The sequence below is a fragment of the Heloderma suspectum genome, chromosome 1 (assembly GCF_057233095.1).
Source record: "Heloderma suspectum isolate Gila_16-S chromosome 1, 16-S_ref, whole genome shotgun sequence".
Classification (NCBI taxonomy): Eukaryota; Metazoa; Chordata; class Lepidosauria; order Squamata; family Helodermatidae; genus Heloderma; species Heloderma suspectum.
Window position 1 is genome coordinate 34,971,314 of NC_139458.1, and position 24,544 is coordinate 34,995,857.

At 44.0% G+C, this 24,544-nt stretch overlaps 1 protein-coding gene across 2 annotated transcripts in view; it reads left to right on the forward strand.

Annotated features, from left to right (window-relative positions):
- The first annotated feature begins 1,333 nt into the window (after positions 1 to 1,333).
- FBLN5 (fibulin 5) overlaps positions 1,334 to 24,544 on the forward strand; it is a 111,961-nt gene continuing 88,750 nt past the window's right edge. The window contains exons 1-4 of one of the 2 annotated variants that reach the window (XM_084840603.1): positions 1,334 to 1,614; positions 7,467 to 7,521; positions 11,953 to 12,004; positions 17,633 to 17,878. In XM_084840603.1, coding sequence (XP_084696729.1) covers positions 1,598 to 1,614; positions 7,467 to 7,521; positions 11,953 to 12,004; positions 17,633 to 17,878 — 370 coding nt within the window. In that variant the 5' untranslated portion in view covers positions 1,334 to 1,597. Of the gene's footprint in view, positions 1,615 to 2,320; positions 2,582 to 7,466; positions 7,522 to 11,952; positions 12,005 to 17,632; positions 17,879 to 24,544 lie in introns of those variants that run through there. The other variant, XM_084840611.1, reaches the window with a different exon arrangement.

Here is a 24,544-nt window from a genome sequence, read left to right on the forward strand (position 1 = left end):
GTATCGTTGGAAACTGTAGATAATGACTAGGTTGTTGGTACTGTTTATTTCATTTATAATGATAATAGAATAAAAAGTATTAAAAAAAACAGAGAGAAATCACAACTAAAGAAGATTTGTCCACAGTTGGAATCTTCCCTTTTAGAATCACCAGATTAGAGGAATGACCATCTGTCATATGATATGATCCTTGAAACAAAATGCAGCAGCAATGGAAAGACCAATAATCTTTCATCTTGGCAAAATGCAGTCTTCACCCCAGTGTATCCTTGGGAGGGAAATTCAAGATGTGGATGTCAAATTTGCTCTTCGTAAAATTTTTAACTTGTTGGCTCTTGTGTCTGAATGCATTTTTTAAAAGTCATATATTATCCTTGTAGTGGCAATTGTCATGAAGTTAAGCTCCTTATCTACTAGATCAGCAGTCCCCAACCTTTTTGGCACCAGGACCGGTTTCGTGGAAGACTATTTTTCCATGGACCGGGGGGGATGGTTTCGGGATGATTCAAGCGCATTACATTTATTACTTTGCAGTAATAGGCTGTATAAAGATTTATGTAGCCTATTACTTGAAGAACAGGGACGCAAATGGCATCCGCTATGCGGACACCATTTGCGTCCCAGCGGCCGAAAGTCCACCAGCGGCTGGAGCCGGCCAGCAGCTCTGCGGACTCGCCACGGAGTGCAGCCGGCCAGGGCCGGCAAGGATTCCGGGCGGGAGGGACCCAAGGTAAGGGGACCCAACATAAGAGGGTTTCACACACCCCTACACTCACCTCTTGCTGTACGGCCTGGTTCCTATCAGGCCATGGGCTGGTACTGGTCCGTGGCCTGGGAGTTGGGGACCCATGTACTAGATGGGCCAAGCTCTCTTCAGTATATGCTATTGGCAAGCAATGGTGTAGCAGTGGTAAGATGATGAAACATGAGCAAAATCATTCTTCAGGAAGGCCCCTGCTATTTGTACCTTGTACGTGACACCCCCCCCCTTTCTTTCCCCACAGGTTCTTGACAGGAGACTCTGTCCATCCCATGCCGGTGCTGCCTGTCCTGTGGCACGCTCCTAGCGGGAAAGGCTTCCCTTCAAACTGCGAGTGTTGTTTTTTGTTTTTTTTTATCCTGGCAGGCTCCTCAGGAGTGTTGTGAGGAGTCTAGCCAGTTGGTGAGCTTTCTAATCTAAACCAGCTGTCTCCAGACTGAGGCCTCTTATTTGCATTGTTTAACATACTTAGAAAATGAAGTGTTCATTTTTAACATTCCTCCTCCAATTGGTTTAATGCTGAATTACAGAAGAGAACTAAGCAAAACCAGGTGCTTTTGCTGTATTCTCTCCAGTGTCTGAGGAGGAGCAGACCTCTCCTTCTCCCTTCCCACTTCTCCCCTCCTTCCCTCCCTCCTCCTTCTTTCCCCTTCTCTCTCTCTCTCTCTCTTTCTGTCTTCCTCTGTTTCTCTATGATCTGTTCTTTCATTCTGTGGAATATAAATGATGGCAGGACTGGAGTTCTAGCAAAAGGTGTAATGTACAGAACTATTTTTTAGCTATTCAGCTGTTCAGGCACTATTTTTCTCTCCTGAGCTTTCTTCATCAGTTTTGGACATGACAGGATTAAAAAGGTACGTGCCATGCACTGCATTTATATGGGGGGGGGGGGTTCCTGACTGTTTGCTAAATGCAAATCTTAATCAACTGCAGAGTTTACTCATCCCATCGGGCTTGTTTGAGCTGATGTAAAGTAACAGGAGGGGGAGGAAGGGGAACACCCAATTCTTAATATTATGTATATACAACTTCTAGCAATATTCCTCTCTGCACCGTATTCTGCTCTTTATGGCTCCAGCAACTTAAACGTTTTCTTGCATTTGTATTTCCATTTGCATTTTTCTGTGCAAATGTATATAAAGCAATTCTTGTTTTCAGGTTGAAAATCTGTTAATTGCTGTGAAAGTCTGTTTGTTGCTTAATTTGCACTATTACAACTGTTGGTTAAGCCAACCCCTCCCTCTAGCTGGAAATTGTATTGATAGACCATGCACTTTGTCTGTTAATACTTCCCTTGTGAATAAGCGTCTTGAAGAAGTAGTTGCAGATAGAACTGTTGTTTTACAAACCTAGAAACATTGTTTGTTTGTTTGTTTGTTTGTTTAAAAAAGATATGAACTGAAGGGATATATAGAAATTACAGCAAGTTGTTGTTTGTTATTTCACCATCTCTGTAAATGGAACTGGTGCCTGCCCCAAGGAACTAACCATCTACATTTTGAAAAGAGAGACAACAGAGAGAGGAAGTGTAAGAGCGGAAGAATATGCATACATTCAGTTACCTGCAATTAGGCTTAGTTTCAGTAGAGGTGAGAGAAATAAGGAGCTAAACCAAAGGCTTAATCTTGCAGCCATTCACTGCCTGTTACTTTCTCTGAAAATCCCTCAAGCCCCACTCAGTGTCAACCAGCAGATACAGTCAGCAGTGCTTTAAAAGTAGCACTTTGGAGTCAGAGCAACAGAGCTTTTTCAGGGCTGCTTCAAGAGTTTATCCATGGCTAGTAGCTAGCTATAAGTGCTACATGGATCTTGCATATTGAGGTAATATGCTTTTGAATACTGGATGATGGGTACGGTGGGGTGGGCAGCAGCAGAAAAGGGCTGTTGCCTTCAGGCCCTGGTTGTGGTCTTCCTTGATATACCTGGCAGGTAACAGTAGGAATCAAGATGCCTGATCCAGCAGGGTGGTTCTTTATGCTCACACATTTTACTTTGGGTGTACGCCTAGGCTGTTTTAATGTGTGAATGTCGCCAACATGTGTTTGCAAACAGATGTCTCATATGGATATGCTTTTTGGGGAACTAGGATTGACAGCAACTCCCTGTGACGTTTACACACATTCAGTGGCAAAACCACACTTACTGCTATGTAAATGTATGCAAACGCTTCATTTTTTCCTTCTGCTTGCTCTGTGGAATCAGTACACTTTTGCAGTTGTACACTTTTGTGTATGTACACTTTTGCAGTTGTATTACTACCTCTCCAGAAACCTTTTAGGAGATCCATAGAAAAAGTGCAGCATTAAATGATGGGTGACATGCCACATCAATATGTATGGGATCCAATTCTAGGCAATGCCTCCGGAGAGTAAGTCTAGTTTTCTGTGACTGAAAGCCCTGCCAAGCAAGCAACATCTGCCTGTGTAGGATTACCAGCTGAGGGATTTTCTTAGTTTTGCTGTGCTTTTATTCTGAGTCTTGTTCTGAAGGGTTTTAGAAGTTGTCAGACAGGTGAACAGCACTGTCTGCCTCCTCTATAATAAGCAGACTATACTATGCAGAGATGAGAAATGCGTTGTTGGCATCCACTTGGGCACTGGGAATTGTAAACTCTGGGAGTAGCAGTAATAACAGTTTCCTAAAACTGTTTTCTGTTTATATACTGCTTAGAGATTTTATTATATTAAAGGAGCAATCCTATGCAGATAGGTGGCCGCCTCCGAACTCAGAGGTGACCGCCTATCCAATGCAGGGCAGGAGAAGCACGGAGGGAATCATTCCTTCTGCACGCTACCTGCCCTGCATTTTCAGCTAGAGAGCTGCTTTTGGCTGTCTAGCCGCGGGAGGGCAGAGCAGGGGAGGAAGGTGCCGTACGACGCAGAGGATGTGTCGTACAAGCATTTCCGCCCGCACCGGAACGCCCCCTGGAACGCCCCGTTTCTGCCACTCCGTGCTCCTCTTGCGAGCGCAGAGCATGGGGCTTCTCCACATTGCCTGCAAGGCAGCATGCGGGGGTGGGGGGAAGGTCGGTTCTTCAGGAACCAACCTCAGAGAATGGGCTCTGAAGTCGGTTCCCAGAAAACCAGCTATCCTATGGCCGTCTAGCTGCTGACTAGCAGCCATAGGATTGCTCCCTAAGTGGTATATAATTACTAATCAATCAGTAACAAAAAAAGACCTCACTCTCTGGCAAATGTACTTGTTAATAAGCATAGTAGCTATATTCATTCATATGGGTGTTATCCATTACAACAGCCTTCCCCAACCTGGTGCCTTCAAGATATTTTGGACTACAACTTCCATTCTGGCTAAGGATGGTGGGAATTTTGAGCCAACACATCTGGAGGATACAAGGTTGGGGAAGCATTTAACACAGGACACAGATTAACCCAGTAATTCCCAAGCTGTGTGCCATAAGGGAACAGTTAGTGTGCTGTGAAAAATAACTTAAGAAATGGATCTTTTCAATTCCTTCGGAAATAAATTCAAAATAAAACTGTCAATATCATTCTGCCTTTATACAAATCTATGGTGTGACCACACTTGGAATACTGTGTACAGTTCTGGTCACTGAACCTAAAACAATTATTGTAGAGTTGGAAAAAGGGCAGAAATGTGCAACTAAAATGATCAAGGGGCTGCAGCAACTCCCCTATGAGGAAGGGTTACAACCTCTGGGATTGTTAGCTTAGAAAAAACGGGGAGTAAGGGGAGACATGCTAAAGGTGTACAAAATTATGCATGGTGTGGAGAAAGTGGATTGTTGTTGTTCAGTCGTTAAGTCGTGTCGGACTCTTTGTGACCCCATGGACCATAGCACGCCAGGCCTTCCTGTCCTCCGCCCTCTCCCGGAGTGTGCTCAAGTTCATATTCATTGCATCGGTGATGCTATCTAGCCATCTCATCCTCTGCCATCCCCTTCTCCTTTTGCCTTCAATCTTTCCCAGCATCAGGGTCTTTTCCAGGGAGTTTTCACATTAGGTGGCCAAAATATTTGAGCTTCAGCTTCAGGATCTGTCCCTCCAATGAGCACTCAGGGTTGATTTCCTTTAGGATTGACTGATTTGACTTCCTTGCAGTCCAGGGGGCTCATAAGAGTCTTCTCCAGCACCACAGTTTGAAAGCATCAATTCTTCAGCACTCAGCCTTCCTTATAGTCCAGCTCTCACAGCCATATGTTGCTACTGGGAAAACCATAGCTTTGATTAAAAAGTGGATAGGGAGACATTTTTCTCCCTTTGTCATAATAGTGGGATCCAGAGTCATCCCATGAAGCTGATTGGTGGGAGATTCAAGACAGATCAAAGGAAGTACTTCTTCACACAGCGCATCGTTAAAGTATGGAATTCACTTCCAGAAGATGTAGTGATGGCCTCCAATTTGCATGGCTTTAAAAGGGGATTGGACAAATTCATGGAGGATAAGGCTATCAATGGCTACTAGTCCTGATGACTGTATGCTACCACCAGTGTGCCCATGTATTCCAGTTGCTGGGGAACATGTGCAGGAGGGTGCTGTTACACTCATGCCTTTCTTGTGGGTTTCCTGTGGGCAGCTGGTTGGCCACTTTGTGAACAGAATGCTGAACTAGATGGTCCCTTGGTCTGAACTAGAATGGCTCTTCATATGTTCTTATGTAAAAACAAAGCCAGCCATGTTGGCCATAATAAATATTCCAAAATCCATATAGTATAATACCTTTATTAGGCCAATTCAAAGATCACATAAAATGCGGAAGGTTGCAAAATGTATCTCCTTCAGGAGGGAGGTCTATAAATATGGGGCCTTTACTGAAAAAACCCTGTCTCTTGGGCCCACTGATCTAACTGACTGACCTCTGTGGCCATTCTTAAGACCCAGGCAGATTCATATGGGTGAAGGCAGTACTTCACTTAAATTGATCCCAAACCATCGAGGGCTTTAAAGGTCAATATTAGCACTTTAAATTGAGCCCTGAAGTGAACTGGTGATGTCTCTATCGTTCAGTCGCTACTGTTGTAGAGGTAGGGCAGCATTACCTGCTCTCAGAGGGGGTGTACCCAGGAAAGTGCCTTGTACACAAACAAAGAGGGTGGGGGCTTCTCTACTTATTCTTACCTACCCCATAGTAAACCTTTGCAAGAGTGAAATATGCCTCCAGTTTCAGTTTTAAAAAGTGCAACTATGGTCCATATTACACACAGCCATGTGTATTTTTGAATCTTTTTTTTTAAAGGCTGTGAGTTTCAGTGGGGGCCCGATTTGGTGATAAGGAAGAGCTGTTTAACCCTTTTTTTCCTCAGCCTTCCACCCCCACCCCCACCCCTCAAATACCTCTCTACACATGCACAGTTACTTTTCTTCTCATTATGGGGTGGGAAAAGATATGAGTAATCATGTATTTTCCTTTGCAGAATGAAAAGCAACTGCGGGAGGGCAGTTTTGAACAGAAAAATAGCTGGAAGGGAAAGGAATAATCCACCCCTGCTCTCCTGCCATTCTACTGAAATTCACAGCTTCCAGATACTGCTTTCAGGGTTATTGTTGTTGTTTTAAAATTCAGAGTAAAGATATATACACCTGTATATCACACGTAGTTTGGTCCTCCTCTATTGGAAGTTTTGGAAATACTCAATTAACTTTTGGATATTTGTGGCCTGGTTTTAATCGCTGTTACTATGCCTTATCTATCTATCTATCTATCTATCTATCTATCTATCATCTGTTTATTTGTCCATTCATTCATTCATCCATTCATTCATTTCATTTCTACACTGTCCAATAGCCAAAGCTCTTTGGGCGGTTCATAAAAATTTAAACCTTGAATTATTCCAGGAGGGGGGATCTTCATGACAGCAGAATGAGAAGTGCATTGGAGTATTATCTGGATTTTCATGGAATTGGCCTTGGTCAATCAGGGACACACGAAGCAAGGAAAGCCCGGTGTACCGTACCTTAAAAATCTGTTTTTCATGGGTCACACAGTGCTTGAAAACAACATACTTCTGGGTTGGGTGGGGGGAGTAGAACTGAATGTCAATAACCTGGCAGGTGCTGCTCAACTTATGAGAGAGGCTTGTTTTCTGCCCCTATCCAGGCTCCCCCCGTCTACTACATTATTATCCCTGAAAGCATCTGAAGACTCCCATGAGAGCAGCACAATTTTATCCCATTCCAGCCAACAGGGAGTTCAAGCTCCCACCCCGTTTCTCCTTTTCCAGGGAGTAAATACAGCAATCTAGTTGCTTCACCCATTCTCAGTCTGCAGCCGCTGTTGCCTGCTTTCCCCCCATTGAGCATCTGTAGCGTCTTTTCCCCATTGAGAAAATTGGAGCCATGTTGTTTCAAGTACAAGCTATCTAGTAAAAGGAGATGGCCAGAGGAGCCGGAGCCTGCAGCCCCAGTATTTTTCTGTATTACTACAGTGATACAGTGAAAACTAAAGAATACAGGAGAGGGAGGAGAGGAGGCCAGCAGAGGGAGACAACTCCAACCAGCCCTTTCCCTCTGTGCAGAGAAGCAGTGAAGTAACCACAAATATCAGACATGCATAATCATGGCTGTTAAAGGGGACAGGCTGAGAAATGGAGGCTAGTTACGGCCACTGGCAAAAAGGAAGTACAGCGGTATTCTGACAATGGGGCTATATCAGAAAATTGCTGGTTTATTCTCACCTCAGTTCCACATAATGACCATGCATATGATAAAGTTTCTGTTCCTATTGCAGGACATTGACCATTTGCATAGTGGTTGGCTGCCTTATAAGTCGTGGGAAGACACAGGTGAGATACATATGTGTGTGTGTGCAGAAATATGTCAACTTTGTATACCAAGGAATTTCATTACTATGGGCTGGCAAAGAAGTAGACCAGGAATCAATACAAATATAGAGTCAGCCATTAATAGTAGTGGCTTAGATCCAGACAGAACTGGAGCCTAAAATCTGCTGAAGACTCATTCTCTATCAACTTGGCAAAAAAGTAATGAAGAAATATGGCCTTTGCAAAACCAAAGCAAAGACGTTGCATCAAAACATAGACATTCTAGTAAAATGCCCTAGCAAAATCATGCTACATAAATAGTATCATCCAAGTGCTGCTATGTATAACTTGACTCCACCAACTTTGATGTCTTCCCCTCACCCCCATAGCTCAGTGGTAGAGCACATGTTTTGCATGTAAAAGGCCCCAGGTTCAGTCCATGGTACCTCCATATAAAAGGACTAGATTGCAGGTGATGGAAAAGTTCTATCTCTGCTTGAGACCCTGAAGAGCTACTACTGACCAGAGACAATACTGGGCTGGATGGACAAATATTCTGCGCTGATATAAGGCAGGTTCCTAAGTTCAGCTATTCAACTCCTGCACAAATCCTATTCAGGATCATGATAGATTCAGGTAACCTTAGAACATCTTCATGTTGCTGAGTCAAAGCCATGTCCTAAAACTGGGGTGGGGAATCTTTTTAAAGTCAAGGGCTACATTCCCTTGGGAAAAAGTAGTTAGGACCAATTACTGCTGGTGTGAGCAGGGACATCCCTTTTCTCTCTCTTCGTAGCACCTCTTCTCTCTCATTCTGTCTTTTTCATACCCAATCATTTTCACACATAAATCCATCTATCCACACAGCCTACCATTCACACACACACACACACCCATCCATGGCTCTGCCTTAACTGCACCAGCTGTTAGGTCAATGGTTTTTGAACCTAAAGGCAATGACCCATCAGGCAGTGTGGTTAAGGCAGGGCCATGTAAACTTTTACCAGATAATTGCAAATGTATTACTTATAAAAGCATCTCCAGAACAGAATTACACATCACAAGGGCTGTAACAAAAGACATACATTAACAAAACAACTGACTTGGCATATTTATAAAATATATGAATTGCTTTTCTACCTAAAAAGTTTCCAAGGTTAGTCATAGCTAAGTATCAAAAACTAAAGCAATAAAACAATCACTACTCAATGCAGAAAGCAGAAGCGAACACCGTATTAATTTAGCCTTAAAATATCTGTGGGGGAACACAGGTTTCCATACTAAGCCTGAAGCAAAGTGCAAATGTAGGTAATGTGTGTGTGTGTGTGAGAGAGAGAGAGAGAATGAAAAGCATCCTTGGGACTGCTGTTTTAAGCAGAACAGTAATGGATAAGTAATGATCCATGTACATGCTAACATGGCCTTTTTACTGAAGGGTGGAGATGCACACAGCTTTAGAGCAGTGAGGCTGTGCTGGAACCAACCTCGCTACATTCAGTCCAGCCGTAACTATTCCTCTGAAAACCCTTGCTTTAAGCAGATGCTGGAGCTGATAGGCTGGCGTCTGTCAAAAAACCCCACCCTCCCATTCTCAGAGCAATTTTGCACTTAAAAAAAAATCCCTTTAAAAAAATTCATAAAACAATGAATGAATTGATAAATGCAAGAATATCCTTGCAGTGTTTTTAAACATAAAAAAGCAAACAGCCCACCTAAAGCATACAGGGAGGGAGACAATTGATAGCTGAGCCAGCATTCAATGGTATGTCTGTCTGTCACTTCAGTTGTGAAGCCAAGAGGAAGTTAGGCCTACAGGCTGTAGAATTAAAGTTAGCTGTAAGCTCTTTTTTTCAAACTGCCATGTGGATATATACCCATGTAGTGTTTTGACTGCAGTCAGTGTAATCAGGTTAATGTTAGTGTCCTTAATTGAGATGAAATACTTTATAACTAACAAAAATAAAAGTCTATTAATTATTTTTCCCCATTGGCATTCCCAGTGTATCTTGAATAAAGCATATATCACAATAGATATAAATATGTCTCACATAACATCTGCACCTTTGCTTACATTCAGTGTTGTGCAAGTGGACTTTTCCCATCCTCTCCTTCCTTGCTGCAGCTTCCCCCATGTTCCCCAGATCTGCTCCATAGGGTCCTTAAACTCTCCAGAGTGGATCTGGGGGTATGGAGGAGGGTTGCAGGGGAGAGAGGGAATCCACACTGCTGGTGGATGCTGTTCTGTCAGTAGGTGGACACAATTGGATTGCATGCATCCCTTCTTGTCATCAAGCTAAGAGATAAGTTGAGGGTCGAATGTTCTTGTTAGGGTGCTATTTCAGGTTTTGGAGAGGAACAAAAATGAAGGGGAGAGATCCGCAGCTAGGTAAAAAGGACTGCTCCAGAGATCGTTATGATTAAATTGCAGAAAAAGCCGTTTGTGTTAAGTTCATTTCCTTTTATTATGTTTTATATTGCATAATAACGAAAATTATAAGTGCTACTGAGGAATAGTTCAGGTGGTCTGAAATACGGAGGGTGGGAGGGACTGCCTCCTACCCTTTCGAAATGACTCCCCTGGCTATAGTTGCATACAGTAAAACTAAATATCCCAATAATTTGATTTATGAATATAAAGTAACATTTAGCCACTTTTCAGAGCTATGCCCTCACAAAGGAACATACAAACAAAAACATATATACAAGACGTAACAGCCATAGTAGCAAGCATATACTTTGTGAAGCTGCTTTAAACACACAAACCAATTCTGAATTCAACTGAAGGTGGCTTTAAACAGAAAAGTCTTTACCACTCGCCTAAACACTTGCAGAGAAGGGGCTAGGGGCTATCCTGTCAATAAGAAGGGAGTTCCACAGTGTTATTTTGGATACACTAGTGTATCTCTGCAAATCCCTTCTACAAAATACGTGCATACATGTGTCCAAATAACACAACTATTAGGTTTTGTGTTCTTTAAACAAGCTTGCATGTTAAATGGAAGATGCTATATTTGGAGGGTTGAACACTGCTGATGGTAAACGGTGGAGTAATGTGGGAAAGAGATGGGAGACAGGGTGGTCTTTTGAAGACCTCATGTTCACCCAGCAAGATTCTCTAATGGTCTGCCAGAAAAATGCACAATGGAATTTGGAGAAACTGAAGCCAACAGTTCAGTTGAGCCACGTGGTTTTCAACTATGCTAGATTTTAGCAAGCTCCTTTTTTGTTATTTTTTTTAACAGTGAACCCACAAAATATGTTGAAATCTGTATCTTTTAATTTTTTTTCTTTCCTTTCTCTCTCTCCCTCTCTGAAAAGGACCTCAGAATTAAAAGAATTAAACACCAAAATGTTGGCAGACATCAAAACCCAGTTTGAGCAACTGATAAACAAGGCTCTAAGTTTGTGGGATAATTTTGCAACAGTTCTTTATCCTAATAGATGCACACTTAACGACAAAGTAAACTTGGGCTTAACCTTTTTAACTCTAGTACTAGACATGCACAAAATGCTTACGTTTAGGGCCTAGGAGTTCCAGTATAGAATCACAGAATTTTAGAGCTGAAATTGCCCTTGGTGGTCATCTAGTCCAACGCCCTGCTCAATTCAGGATCTACAGTGTAGGATGCAACTACAGCATCCCTGACAAATGGCCATCCAGCCTCTGCCTAAATACCAGACCTAGACAGAGTACTTAAGATGTAACCTGCTCTATTCAGGCATTCCATACCTGTAGGAATGCAAAGGGGTAGCCTTGCCCCCTCAATACTGTTGTGCATGCGAGCCGTATCTCTGCCGATACGTAAGCACTATCAGTTTGAAGCAGTGGGCTGGGGTACATACTTGCTTTTGCAAACTTTTCCACAAAATGGTGCTTCTACATGCATAGGATTTCCTCCATGGGGACAGGAACCCTAACTGAGCAGGGTTCCTTTCTCCCTTGTTGGAAACATCCTATGCATGTACAAGGCAGCTCCCTCCAGACTGAGCTGATCATGCATCAGCCAAGGGTGAATGACCAGCATGTGTTATTGTTGAGTGGGTACAGTTAGCCCCATGCTTTCAAACTGAACTCTGAACAGGGCATCTTATTTCTCATGATCTAGGTACTATGCTTCAGTTAATGCAGCCTAAGATTACATTAGCTTGTTTAGCAGCCATATCACAGTGCCAGCTCATGTTCAGCTTATGATCAACTAAGGCATGTAGATCCTTTTCACATGACCTATTGCCAAGCCAGCAATCCTCCTATACTTGTGCCTATACTTTGTTCATGGGAGTTCTCGTATGGGCTCCTTAAGATAGTACCTGAATTTGTGTGTGCACTGTACATTTCTGGACTCCACACTAAAGTATGGAAGCAAGGGGGGCAAGAATAATATTCTTCTGATCTGTAGTTTTGCGTTCTTCCCATTTTCCACTGACTGAGTACCCTTTCTTTTCTCTTTTTAGCAACAGTGCTCAAATGGGTTTGAGATGGACCGTGCCTCAGGCCAATGCCTAGGTAGGACTTTGATTACATCAGTTCCTTCAAACTAAGCTTCAACAACTCATTATGTGCAATGTCTTTGGTGAAAACATTTTGTTTATACTTATGTCCTTCAATATGGAAATGTCTGGTTCAAGGTATTAATTGGCTCTGCTTCTTTCAAGTGACTGTGTTTAGATTCAACTAATTTAATGGGAATTGGCCATAATGGGGAAAGACGGTAGCCTGATTGCTGGATTTAGATCCAAGAGACGTAGGGCTTTTCTACATGAGACATCTAGTGTGCACTCCTCATTCCATACTCATGGTTGGTTATGGGTCCTTTACACAACATCATGACCCTGCAGTTTCATTTCTGTGTCTTACCAGCACTTTCAGCTAGGTTTTTAGAGCAGGGAAAATGTGACATTTAATTGTGAAAGCAAAAGAAAGCGTGATTTCCTCTTGTGTATTTGTGCTATTCCACTCTACCTCAGTGCCACCTAAAGGTTATGTAGTGGAAAAGCAGGAAATAAAATGCTCCTCGGGTAGTGCTCAGATCTCAATTCTGTGATGAAATCAAAAGTGATGCAGAGGATTAACAGCTGATTAACAGCCTCATGTAGAAAAGTGCCTAGGTTCAAATCCATACTCCCCACTTGAATCCTTGTACTCATTTCATGGCATCCAGTATGGCCACCAAAACATTCATTTCTTAGGGATGGCGGAGAATTCTGCCACGGATTTCAGTGAGGCTGAATGCACTGGCATTCGGCCACCCGAAAACCGTGGCAGAACGGCCTGCCACCCCCCCGCGCCCCCGCGGATCCCCCCGGGATGAAGCTTACCTGGGGCGGATGTTCCGGACAGCGGTGGCTCCAGCTGCGGCGGCGGCTGGTCTTCCAAACGGCTTCCACCGCCACCATTTGCAGTCTGGTCTGTTTTTTTTACATTGACGTGATAGGCTACATAAAGACTTACGTAGCCTATCACATCTGGGTCGGTAAAAAAAAAAAAAAGCGTACGCAAATGGCGGCAGCTACGGCCACTGCCATTTGCGTTCTGTATTTTTCGCCGTCTTAGTCTACGTAAATATTTACGTAGACTATTATGGCAAAAAGAAAGGGGAACGCCAATAGCACCCACTACGCTATTTGCGTTCCCCTTTCTTTTCACCGTAATAGTCTACGTAAATATTTACGTAGACTAAGACGGCGAAAAATAAGGAACACAAATGGCGGCGGCTGTAGCCGCCACCATTTGCGTACGCTTTTTTTTTAACCTACCCGGACGTGATAGGCTACGTAAGTACTTACGTAGCCTATCACGGCTAAATACAGGGACGCAAATGGCGGCAGCTACAGCAGCCGCCATTTGCATCCCTGCAGGCTGCCCAGTTGCCAGATGTCTGGCTGTGGGTGGCCGGAGCTGGCCGGCGGCTCTGTGACTTGGCTGCAGAGCGGAGCCGGCCGGGCAGAATTCCGGGGGGGAGGGACGGAGCGCCTCCCCCCCATCGAGGATTCCGGGGGGAGGGACAGAGCACCTCCCCCGCCCAGCGGAAACAGAACGGAACGGAAGGTAAGTGTTCTGTCCATCCCTACATTTCTAAACTGAGATTTCTAACCAAGGAGACAAAACAGGAAGAGGAAGAAGCCACTGGCAAATCTGATCTATTTGACTGAAATTGGTTGGCCAGTGACTGCTTCCTGTATTTTTCAGTGCCCTGGGTTTCAGAGAAAGTAGAAGAGTTGGCAGCTAAACATGACATTTATATTAGCTGCTGTAAATGGCAAAACTCTGGATGGACTGAAACTCAGCAAACTGGAAGTGCTGCTCTCAAAAGGCTACTGTGAATCGGTGACATGTGCTAAATAGAGACATAGTCCAAGACATCATGCTGTCTAAAGCAGAACATCCAGACAACTCCAGCATTGTTATTAAAAAAAAAATAAAATCTAACAATCAACTAACTAATTGGCACTTTTCTGCCCTTTAGTGGTACCCCCAAATCTACAACCTGAAGTGGGTCTCTTTACCCTGCTTATTGGTAGCTATCTAGGGCCAGTACACTGTGGGGCACTTACGCCCCCGTCAGTTTTTCTGAGCCCTGCTAATTCTATTGCATAAGCTTATTTAGCACTTGGGGGTGATTTAGCACTTCGGGGGGCAACCCGAAATGAGCAGAAACACTTCTTTCTGGAAGGAAGTAGATTGGCAGAGCTTGCATAAGGGAGCTCCGCCAACCTGCCTCCTTCCAAAAAGGAGCATTTCCTCTCATATCGGGCTTCCTCTAGGAAGCACTAAATCTCCCTTGCATAAGCAGTGGGTCCTGCTTGCGTAATGGATTCCTTTCCACCACTTGCAGAAAGAAATCAGTAGGGGCATAAGCGCCCCACTGGATACTGACCTAGGAGTTTGGAGTAGCAAGGATTCTTATAATGCGAGTTTGAGATAGGTGCCCATAGATACCCAAAGGCAGCTTTTCCCAAACTAGCCATGCTGACTGGTGATTATGGGATTTGTAGTTCAGGACATCTGGAAAACACCAGATTGGACAAGGCTGCCTTACGAGTTTGGGATAGTGGACTTCCTTAATCATATACCAAGTAGCCATGAGTTGCATTTTAGTATCATGATATATGGGTACATACTTGGTTTTGCAATCTTTTCCACAAAATGGGCCCGCACGCACGCGCGCACACACACACACGATCAAATAACAAAATAGCCATGTTCCCCCGAATGGGAGCAACCTTGATTCTCCAAAAAGGCAGCCACTCTCTGATCTTATTAATCAGTTTGTATCTGTCTGAAGTCAGTTCAATGCAACATGAAAGAGCCTAAAAATGTTAGTGAGAGCTAAGAGGAGATCTGAAACAAATCCTTAGAGTTTAACATCCTGTATCTATGTTTATGCAAGCAAGAGTGTAAAAGAAGCTTGGAGCTCTAGATCAAGAGCCAAGTTTCACAGCTGCCAAATCAAGCCATTAATGTCTGAGGAGGAATGGGGGGAACACAACCTGAAATGTGTATCCCAGTTCTGTGGCAAATGCATTAGCAGGAAAAGGCTGTAGATGTTAATAATTAGCAATGAAACCTCAGGTTCAAAGGAAAGAGATATTATTTCTTCAAACCTGGAGTTTCACCGAAAATATAAGAGTAAGATAAGGTGGGCAACAGCTCCACTAATAAGAGTGTCCTGTGTGAGCTAGTTTTAAAATGTGATAAAATCATAAAGGGTAGATAGGACTTTTTCAGTAGTATAGTTTAAGCCAAATCTCACTGTTGGTGTATGCAATGAAGGAATCCATATCCTGATTTTGTTTCAGTGCGTGCCTAGATTTTATTGCACAGTTACATGGCTTGGTAGCAGTGGCAAGGCAAGATGATAAAAATGGGGATCTAGGTAATTGCATTTACTGCTTCACCATATGCACAAACCATGTGCTGCGCATATATGATCAGCACAAGACAAATGCAATGTCAAGGAGCTTTCAGCTTGATTTAAAAATGCACAATCAATACTGGGTCATGCTGAATAGGCATATATATCGGGTTGGATTCAGCGTACCCTGCAAATGGAAGGGCTCCTTCTGTTTGTGAAAGGGACTGAGTTCCAGCAGAGCCTCCTACAGGAGGAAGCAGTGGGGAAGCAATTTTCTTCAATTACTACTTCCTCCTGCAACACCCAGCATCCCATCCCTCAGAGGGATGGAGGAGAATTTCTCCACGAATCTCTGGGAGGCCGAATGCCAACGCATTCGGCCCCCCGAAATTGGTGGTGAAATTCTCCGCCCGCCCCCCCCCCCGGATGGGACTTACCTTGTGCGAATGTCCCTCTCGGCGGCGGGTCCCGGCGGCGTTTCGGTGGCGTTTCGGCGGGGGCGGCAGCGGCGGCCGGTCTTCTGACCGGATGCAGCTGCCGCCATTGCAAAATAAAAAAGGAAAGTAAAAAACCAACAACACAAACCCGTGATAGGCTACGTAACGATTTACGTAGCCTATCACGGCTAGATTTCCAAAGTCAGCCGTGATAGGCTACGTAAATCGTCACGTAGCCTGTCACGGGTGACTTTGGGGGGAAAAAAAAGCGCCTACGCAAATGGCGGCGCCCATGGGGCACCGCCATTTGCGTTCCTTAGTTTGGCATGTCGAGTCTACTTAAAGATTTACGTAGACTATGGCGAAAATAAGGGCAACGCAAATAGCGTTCCCTTATTTTCGCCGTAGCCTACATAAATCTTTACGTAGACTAGACATGCCAAACTAAGGAACGCAAATGGCGGCGCCCCATGGGCGCCGCCATTTGCGTACGCGCTTCCCCCCCCTTTTTAAAGTTTTTTCGCTTTTTTCCCTGCCCCCCCCCCCTTTTTAAGTCCCTTTCGTCCATCCCTAGTCAACTTCTAGGGGGTCCCACCAACCCTCTGGAGGAGTTTTTCAGGGGACTGCAGAGGGAAAGAGGAATCTGTAAAAATAGTCCCTTTACTTCCTCCAGTGGGAGCATCCCATGAGCAGAATTCTGCTTGTGGGTGGTGTACATCCCACATTGTACTTTAGTTCTGTCATGAAAATGTGACGTGTTTTAGACTGCAAGATCTAGAATACAGTCCTATGGACACTTACTTCGGAGTAAATCCCATTGTACTCAGTAAGATTTATTTCCAGGTAAATATGCATATCATTGCTCTGCATCTCAGTGTAACTGGTAGATTAATCAACTAAACCTTAGGATCTATTTTAATCAGTGAATCTGAGATGAGAGGTTTTATCTGTTTTATGTCAATGAATGTTTATGAGACCATTCTGTTTCATGTGTGTTACTGTAACAGGAATTTTTTTTTAAAAAAATTCCCTTTTCTTCCAACAATGAGCCGTACCTTTAAAAAAAAGTTCATGGAGGATAAGGCTATCAATGGCTTCTAGTTATGATGGCTATATATTACCTCCAGTATCAAAGACATTGAGCTTTTCTACACGAGGCTGTTAATCTGCTATTAATCTGCTGTATCTACTTTCAGTTTTGTCGCAGGATCCGAGCACTACACAAGGAGCGTTTCCTTTCCTGCTTTTCCACTACATAATCTCTAAGTGGCACTGTGATATAGGGAAATAGTGCAGATACACGAGAGGAAATTGCTCTTTCTTTTGCTTTCATAATTTAATGCCCCATTTTCCCTGCTCTAAAAAAAACTTCGCCAAAAGGGCTGGTTAGACAGAGAAGCATCACGACGTTGTCTAAAGAACCCATAAACAACCATGAGTAGGGAATGGCAAAATGCCTTGTTTAGAAAAGCTAGTTATGCCTCTGTATGCCAGTTGATGGGAAATGTGAACATGTGATTGCGCTCATGCAGGCTTCCCATAGCCATCTGGTTGGCCACTGGGTGTAGAGAATCCAGAACTAGATAGGCCTTTGGTCTGATTCAGTAGGGATCTTCTTATGTTCTTATGAGTCATCTTGAAACTGCCTTCAATATCTTAGAAAGGCATTTATATTGAAATTTTGATCATATGAAAATGTACTTAAAAATTATTGATGAATTGATTAAAGATAGACACATTGATCACTAATTTATTTATTCAAACAGCCATTGGTTAGTCGGCTAAAAAAGACAACTTTAATCAGAGAGCTGTACTGACTGTTCCATTTTTGCATCCTTTCAGATGTCGATGAATGTCGGACTATTGTCGAGGCCTGTAGAGGAGATATGGTGTGCGTTAACCAGAATGGTGGTTATTTATGTGTCCCACGAACAAATCCTGTTTATCGATCACCATATATGAATCCTTACGCTAGTATATACCCACCGCCTCCTGCTCCTGCTCCTGCTCCCAATTACCCTACTGCTGCAAGAGCTCCTCTCATTTGTCGGTTTGGGTACCAAATGAGTGAAAACAACCAGTGTGTGGGTAAGTTCAAAAAAATCTTATAGATCCCTGTGTGCAGATTTTTTTAACGTGATGGTTGAGTTATTATTATTATCTGCAATTTATTTCCTATTATTTTTGCTCTTTGCACTTTCGCATGACTAAGTGGTCCAAATGTTAAAGGTATGTGTGGTGGAGAAGGTATGCAGAGTGGTAAGCATTCATAAGGGTGTGGAGCATCTTTCTACAATATCAGCCTTCCCCAACCTGGTACCTTCCAGATGTGTTGGACTATAAATCCCAGCACCCCCTAGCCAGCATGCTTTGTATTAGGTTTTGAATGTTTTGTGACTGGCCATACCCACTGTGGCAGCCATTTTGTGAAAGCACCCATGACACGCTCTCAAAATTCCAAATGTGCCCACCGGCCTCAAAAAGTTGGGAACCCCTGATATACAACATTCCTGCCATGATCCATGTTGTACACCATCTCTTGTTATTGCTAAGCAGAAACAGGCTTGGCAACAGCAGTTGTTCCCAGGGTAGGAGCAAAAAAGAACACAGGTCTGCCAGGTTGATCATCTCTGCATTCACTTGTGATGCTGGCACGGGTCACGATGGTGTGCTGGCATGTTGTCCCCTGCAATATACTCTGTTGTTTTGTCAGTGCAGTAATCTGAGACTTAACACTAAAGTCTCTTTACACTAAAGTAGTTTGTGGTGAAGCTACTTATGTTTGGATAAGAATATCACTTTGGAGTCAACTCATTAGCATACATGGAATTGAAACCTGTAAAACTAAAGGGATGGAGGAAGGGGAAAGGGAAGGGAACAGGCTGAGGGTAAAAGCTTGGCTGGGCTGCTTTTTGGAGACTGTGGTTCTGTTCCATGCCAGGTACTATCAATAATGCAGTGTGCAGGCACTGGCCTCTCTGTACAATGGGACCAAAGATACTCACTTTAAATTCTCATATAAAGGATATGCATCTATCCATTGCATAGTGATTGGTGGTATGACTTCTCTTCTGTTCATGAGAAGCATCTAATCTGTATTATGGGGCTTTAAAAAAAAACCTTATTTATTTATTTATTAATGGATTTTGTGGGATACACAGCCAGAATACAATATGATTGCACATTGACATACAGTCAGGGCCAGAAATATTGGAACAAGGATAACTGTTTTGGCAGTTGGCCTCCATACACTACCACATTGAAGATGAAAGGAAACACCCAGATGGGAGCGAAGTCAGGACTTCCAGCTGTAATTCAAGGGGTTTGGCAAAAGTGGGGCACTAACCATTCAGGAAGGACAGCCAGTCCTTCCTGGTGTAAGCCAGTGTGTATGCCACTGGTGTAAGCCAGTGGCATACACACACACCCATCGTTGGTGGCTCATACGTAATGGAACGAATGGCTGACAAGCAGCTGCATGGCCAGGTGTGGCCTGTTTCCTGGGCACCCCATGACCAATCAAGCAGAGAAAAGGCCTGGAGGTGGTTCTGAGTGTTACATTTGCATTTGGTAGCTATTCACTGGAACTCCCAACATGAGGTCCAAAGAGGTGTCCATGCGAGTGAAGGAGGCCACCATTAGGCTGAGGAAACAAAATAAACCCATCAGAGAGATAGCAAAAACAGTGGGAGTGGACAGTACAACAGTTGGGAACATCCTGAAAAAGAAGGAATTAACTGGCAAGCTCAGCAACAGCAAAAAGCCTGGAAGACCACGGAAGACAACTAAAGTGGATAACGGCAGAATTCTGCTCATGGTGAAGAGGAACCCTTTCACAACATCTAGCCCGGTCAAGAATGCTCTAGAGGAGTTATTGTCAATATCTACAGTCAAGAGACAGCTTTATGAATGTAAATACAGTGGCTTCACAACAAGGTGCAAACCACTGGTAACGCTCAAGAACAGAAAGACCAGAGTAGCCTTTGCCAGCAAACACCTAAAAAGGCCTGCCCAGTTCTGGAATAAGATTCTTTGGACTGATGAAACCAAGATGAACTTGTACCAGAATGATGGGAAGAGAAAAGTATGGAGAAGGAAAGGAACAGCTCATGATCCAAAGCAGGCCACATCATCTGTCAAACATGTTATGGATGTTATGGCAGTGTTATGGATGGGCATGTATGGCTGCCAATGGAGCTGGGTCACTGGTGTTTATTGATGACCTGACTGCTGATAAAAGCAGCAGGATGAATTCTGCAGTGTATAGGGCTATACTTTCTGCTCAGATTCAGCCGAATGCTGCCAAACTGATAGGACGCCGCTTCATATTGCAGATAGATAATGACCCAAAACATACAGCAAAACCTACCCAAGAGTTTCTCAAGGCAAAGAAGTGGGATGTTCTTCAATGGCCAAGTCAGTCACCTGATCTCAACCCAATAGAGCATGCTTTTCACTGACTGAAGACAAGACTGGAGGCAGAAAGACCCACAAACAAGCAGCAGCTGAAGGCAGCTGCAGGAAAGGCCTGGCAAAGCATGTTGAGGGAGGAAACTCAGCATTTGGTCATGTCCATGGGTTCTAGACTTCAGGCAGTCATTGACTGCAAAGCATTTTCATCCAGGTATTAAAGGCGATCCTTAAGTTTGAAATGATGTTGGTTTGTTCCATTACTTATGAGCCACCAACGATGGGTGTGTGTGTATGCCACTGGCTGTCCTTCTTGAATGGTTAGTGCCCCACTTTTGTCAAACCCCTTGAATTAAAGCTGAAAGTCCTGACTTCGCTCCCATCTGGGTGTGTTTCCTTTCAACTTCAATGTTGTGGTGTACGGAGGCCAACTGCCAAAACAGTTATCCTTGTTCCAATATTTCTGGCCCTGACTGTATGTATGATGCATTTTATTCACGCCTTCTTACCGTAAATATTCATGAAGTCATTTCTTGCATTTGCACTGGAGACACTTACACGAGCTAAGTTTGGTTGTTATGAGTGAACTTCTTTATAAATATTCTTTCCTACTGTTAAAACCAAACAGTTGGCAGAATAGAGACGATGGTCTTGGTTTCTAGGTCAGTGTTAACAAAGAGATCATTCTTGGATATTTAGGGTTGTATCTACTCCATGCCAGTGTGCCATATATCTCATTCCAACGTGGTTGTGGCTATTACATCATACCTATGAACTTTCCAAGGTATATGATTGGCCACTTCTAGGGACAGAATGCTGGACTAGATAACCTTTTCTCTGATCTAGCAAGGCAATTCTTACATTCTTAAATACATGCAGTAATCGCTCTAAGCCAGTACAGACCACCCAACAATAGTTGAAGATCCCCTGCTATGCTTCTGCTCTAGCAAACCAGCATGAACATTCTGTTCACCCAAAGAGAAATTTGTGATTATGCTGTCTTTGTAAGCACATGATCCTGGTGAAGTGTCAGGGTGGAAACTGAGCCCATAGAGCCCCAGAGCAGTTTTGATTCTGAGGAAGAACAGCAATCCGTGGGAGAGGAGCTCGCTCATCTCTCACAAGCACAGCAGCTGGCAGAGATTCCTCCTGCCAGCATTCCTGGGATAGATAGTGACCCTGGCAGTGAGAGAGCGCTGGAGGGGGGCTTGCTGGATGCTCGGCGCAGACGCAGGGAGTGATGACAGATGGAGGGCGCTGAAAGGAGGTGTACCACTCGTTTGGTGCTCAAACAGCGGTCACGTCCCGAGGACCCAAGGGAAAGAGGGAGGATCTCTCCATAGCCCATAAGTTCAGGGTCTTCCTGTGGTTCCCCTTCAAACGGGGACCAGCTGCCTTACCTGGAGCTTAGGCTATTCTGCTATCTTTCCCCAGTGCTGTTTCTTGCTTACTCGCTAGTGCTTAGTATCTGAAAGAGTCGTAAAGGAATAAAGGAATAAAGCCTTGGAAAGAATCCTCGTCGTCTGTGTCCTGAGTTGGCTGTTGGAAGGGACTGCAAAAGGCAGCTAGGGCGCTCCTGACATGAAGTTAGTTTGCAGGATGATACATGGTTATTTCCCCACATTTAGGGAGAAAAGCAGAAAGGTGGTGCAAAAGTTAGTATGAGAGCAGATTCAGCATTAAAATCATATAATCTGAAGAACTGGAAAGAAATCAGTCCAACCCTAAAGCATGCCAGAAATGTCTGCCAGATGTAGGAATAGTTAGAACAGTCTCGATGGCTTCAACAAATGGCCAAGTCATACTCTGCAGTGGAAGACACATACACACACCCTTGTTCATTAGCCAATCTGATGGGTCAAAATCCCTTCTCAGTCCCAAATATGGCAATTAGTTTGACAACCAAGTATGAAGCAATGCCCTGGTAATCTCTGATGCCCCCAGAGTAAAAGAATCTCAGGTTGCAACTTGGGAATGACCACCACCTGGGACCTGCCCTGCTATGACTAGGAGACAGTACCAGACTAGGTGGGCCAGTGAGCTTACTCAAGATAAGACAGCTTCATATGTTCATGTATTCAGAGTAAGAGAGGAGCCTGCACAATGTCAGAGGAAAGTAGAGTTTCCAGGTCCCAACCTGAGAGTTTTCCTTGTCACAGGGGTGTCAAACCTCTTTCAGTTTCGGATAAGCTCTTGGAGGCCACAATCCAGTGAAGGGTGGGACTAAAGGCAAATAGATGGGGCCAAAATACCAGCATATTTTAGCTTAAAGCTCTTACTGCAAGTCAGTAAGCCTTAGAAGCAGCATTTCATCATTTCAGAATGGGGGAAAAAGAGCAAAAACTGGGAAACGATCAGTGTTTGGGGGAAAGAGGGCAGGGCCAGGGAAGGGGCCCTCTGAGGAACTCTGGAGGACCAGATTGAGACCGCAGGCAGGCTGAATTTGACCCATGGGCCATAAGTTCAACACCCCGGAAGAGCTCAGAGCCAGTGAGGGAGTATGCAGTGGTGGAGTTGCTTCCTGCCTTGCTGCTCCAGTAGTCCATATTCCCTTTGCAGTGGAATGCAGCTAGAGTTCTGCTTGTTACAGCAAGAGTGAACAAGCCATTGGAGCACTGGGTGATCAACTGCATACTTGCTCTCTCTCCTCAAGCTTTTAACAAGATGGTCAGAGACTTCAAACCTTGCTAGATTCCTGCATTGAAATCTTGGTACAAATATTTCCTGCCTTGCACTTTGGAGTAATTCACATGATTTATACAAGTGTTGAATGGGTCTAAACCATGTTACTAAGAGCAGCTCTGCAGTTTGCATGGCAGTTTTTGTTTACGGGAGTGACGCCAGAGATAGGGCACCTCTTGTTGTTGTTGTTCAATCGTTCAGTCATGTTCGACACTTTGTGACCCCATGGACCATAGCACGCTAGGCCTTCCTGTCCTGCACTCTCTCCCGGAGTGTACTCAAATCCATATTCATTGCATCGGTGATGCTATCTAGCCATCTCATCCTCTGCCATCCCCTTCTCCTTTTGCCTTCAATCATTCCCAGCATCAGGGTCTTTTCCAGGGAGTTTTCTCTTCGCATTAGGTGGCCTAAATATCTGAGCTTCACCTTCAGTATCTGTCCTTCCAATGAGCAGTCAGGGTTGATTTCCTGTAGGATGGACTGATTTGACCTCCTTGCAGTCCAGGGCACTCGTAAGAGTCTTCTCCAGCACCACAGTTCGAAAGCATCGATTCTTCGGCACTCAGCCTTCCTTATAGTCCAGCTCTCATAGCCATACGTTACTACTGGGAAAACCATAGCTTTGATTATACGAACCTTTGTCGGCAAGGCGATGTCTCTGCTTCTTACTATGCTGTCTAGGTTTGCCATAGCTTTCCTCCCAAGGAGCAAGCGTCTTTTAATTTCATGGCTACAGTCACCATCTGTGGTGATCTTGGAGCAAAAGAAAATAAAATCTGTCACTGCTTGCATTTCTTCCCCTTCTATATGCCAGGAAGTGATGGGGCCAGATGCCATGATCTTGGTTTTTTTAATGTTGAGTTTCAAACCAGCTTTTGCACTCTCCACTTTCACCCTCAACAAGAGGCTCTTTAGATCCTCTTCATTTTCTGCCATTTGGGTGGTATCGTCTGCATATCTAAGGTTGTTGATAATTCTCCTGGCACTCTTAATTCCGACCTGTGATTCATCCAACCCCGTGTTTCTCATGATGTACTCTGCATATAAGTTAAATAAGCAGGGCGACAATATACAGCCTTGTCATCCTCCTTTCCCAATTTAGAACCACTCGGTTGTTCCATGTCTGGTTCTGACTGTTGCTTCTTGACCCTCGTACAGGTTTCTCAGGAGACAGGTAAGGTGGTCTGGTACTCCCATCTCTTTAAGAATTTGCCACAGTTTGTTGTGATCCACACAATCAAAGGCTTTAGCGTAGTCAATGAAGCAGAAATAGACGTTTTTCTGGAATTCTCTTGCTTTCTCCATGATGCAGCGAATGTTGGCGATTTGATCTCTAGTTCCTCTGCCTCTTTGAAACCCAGCTTGTACTTCTGGTAGTTCTCGCTTCACATACTGCTGAAGCCTAGCTTGTAGGATTTTGAGCATCACCTTGCTGGCATGTGAAATGAGCGCAATTGTGCGGTAGTTTGAACACTCTTTGGCGTTGCCCTTCTTTGGAATTGGAATGTAAACTGACCTTTTCCAGTCTTGTGGCCATTGTTGAGTGTTCCAAATTTGTTGGCATATTGAATGCAGCACTTTAACAGCATCATCTTTTAGGATCTTAAATAGCTCAGCTGGAATACTGTCATCTCCGCTAGCTTTGTTGTTAGTAATTCT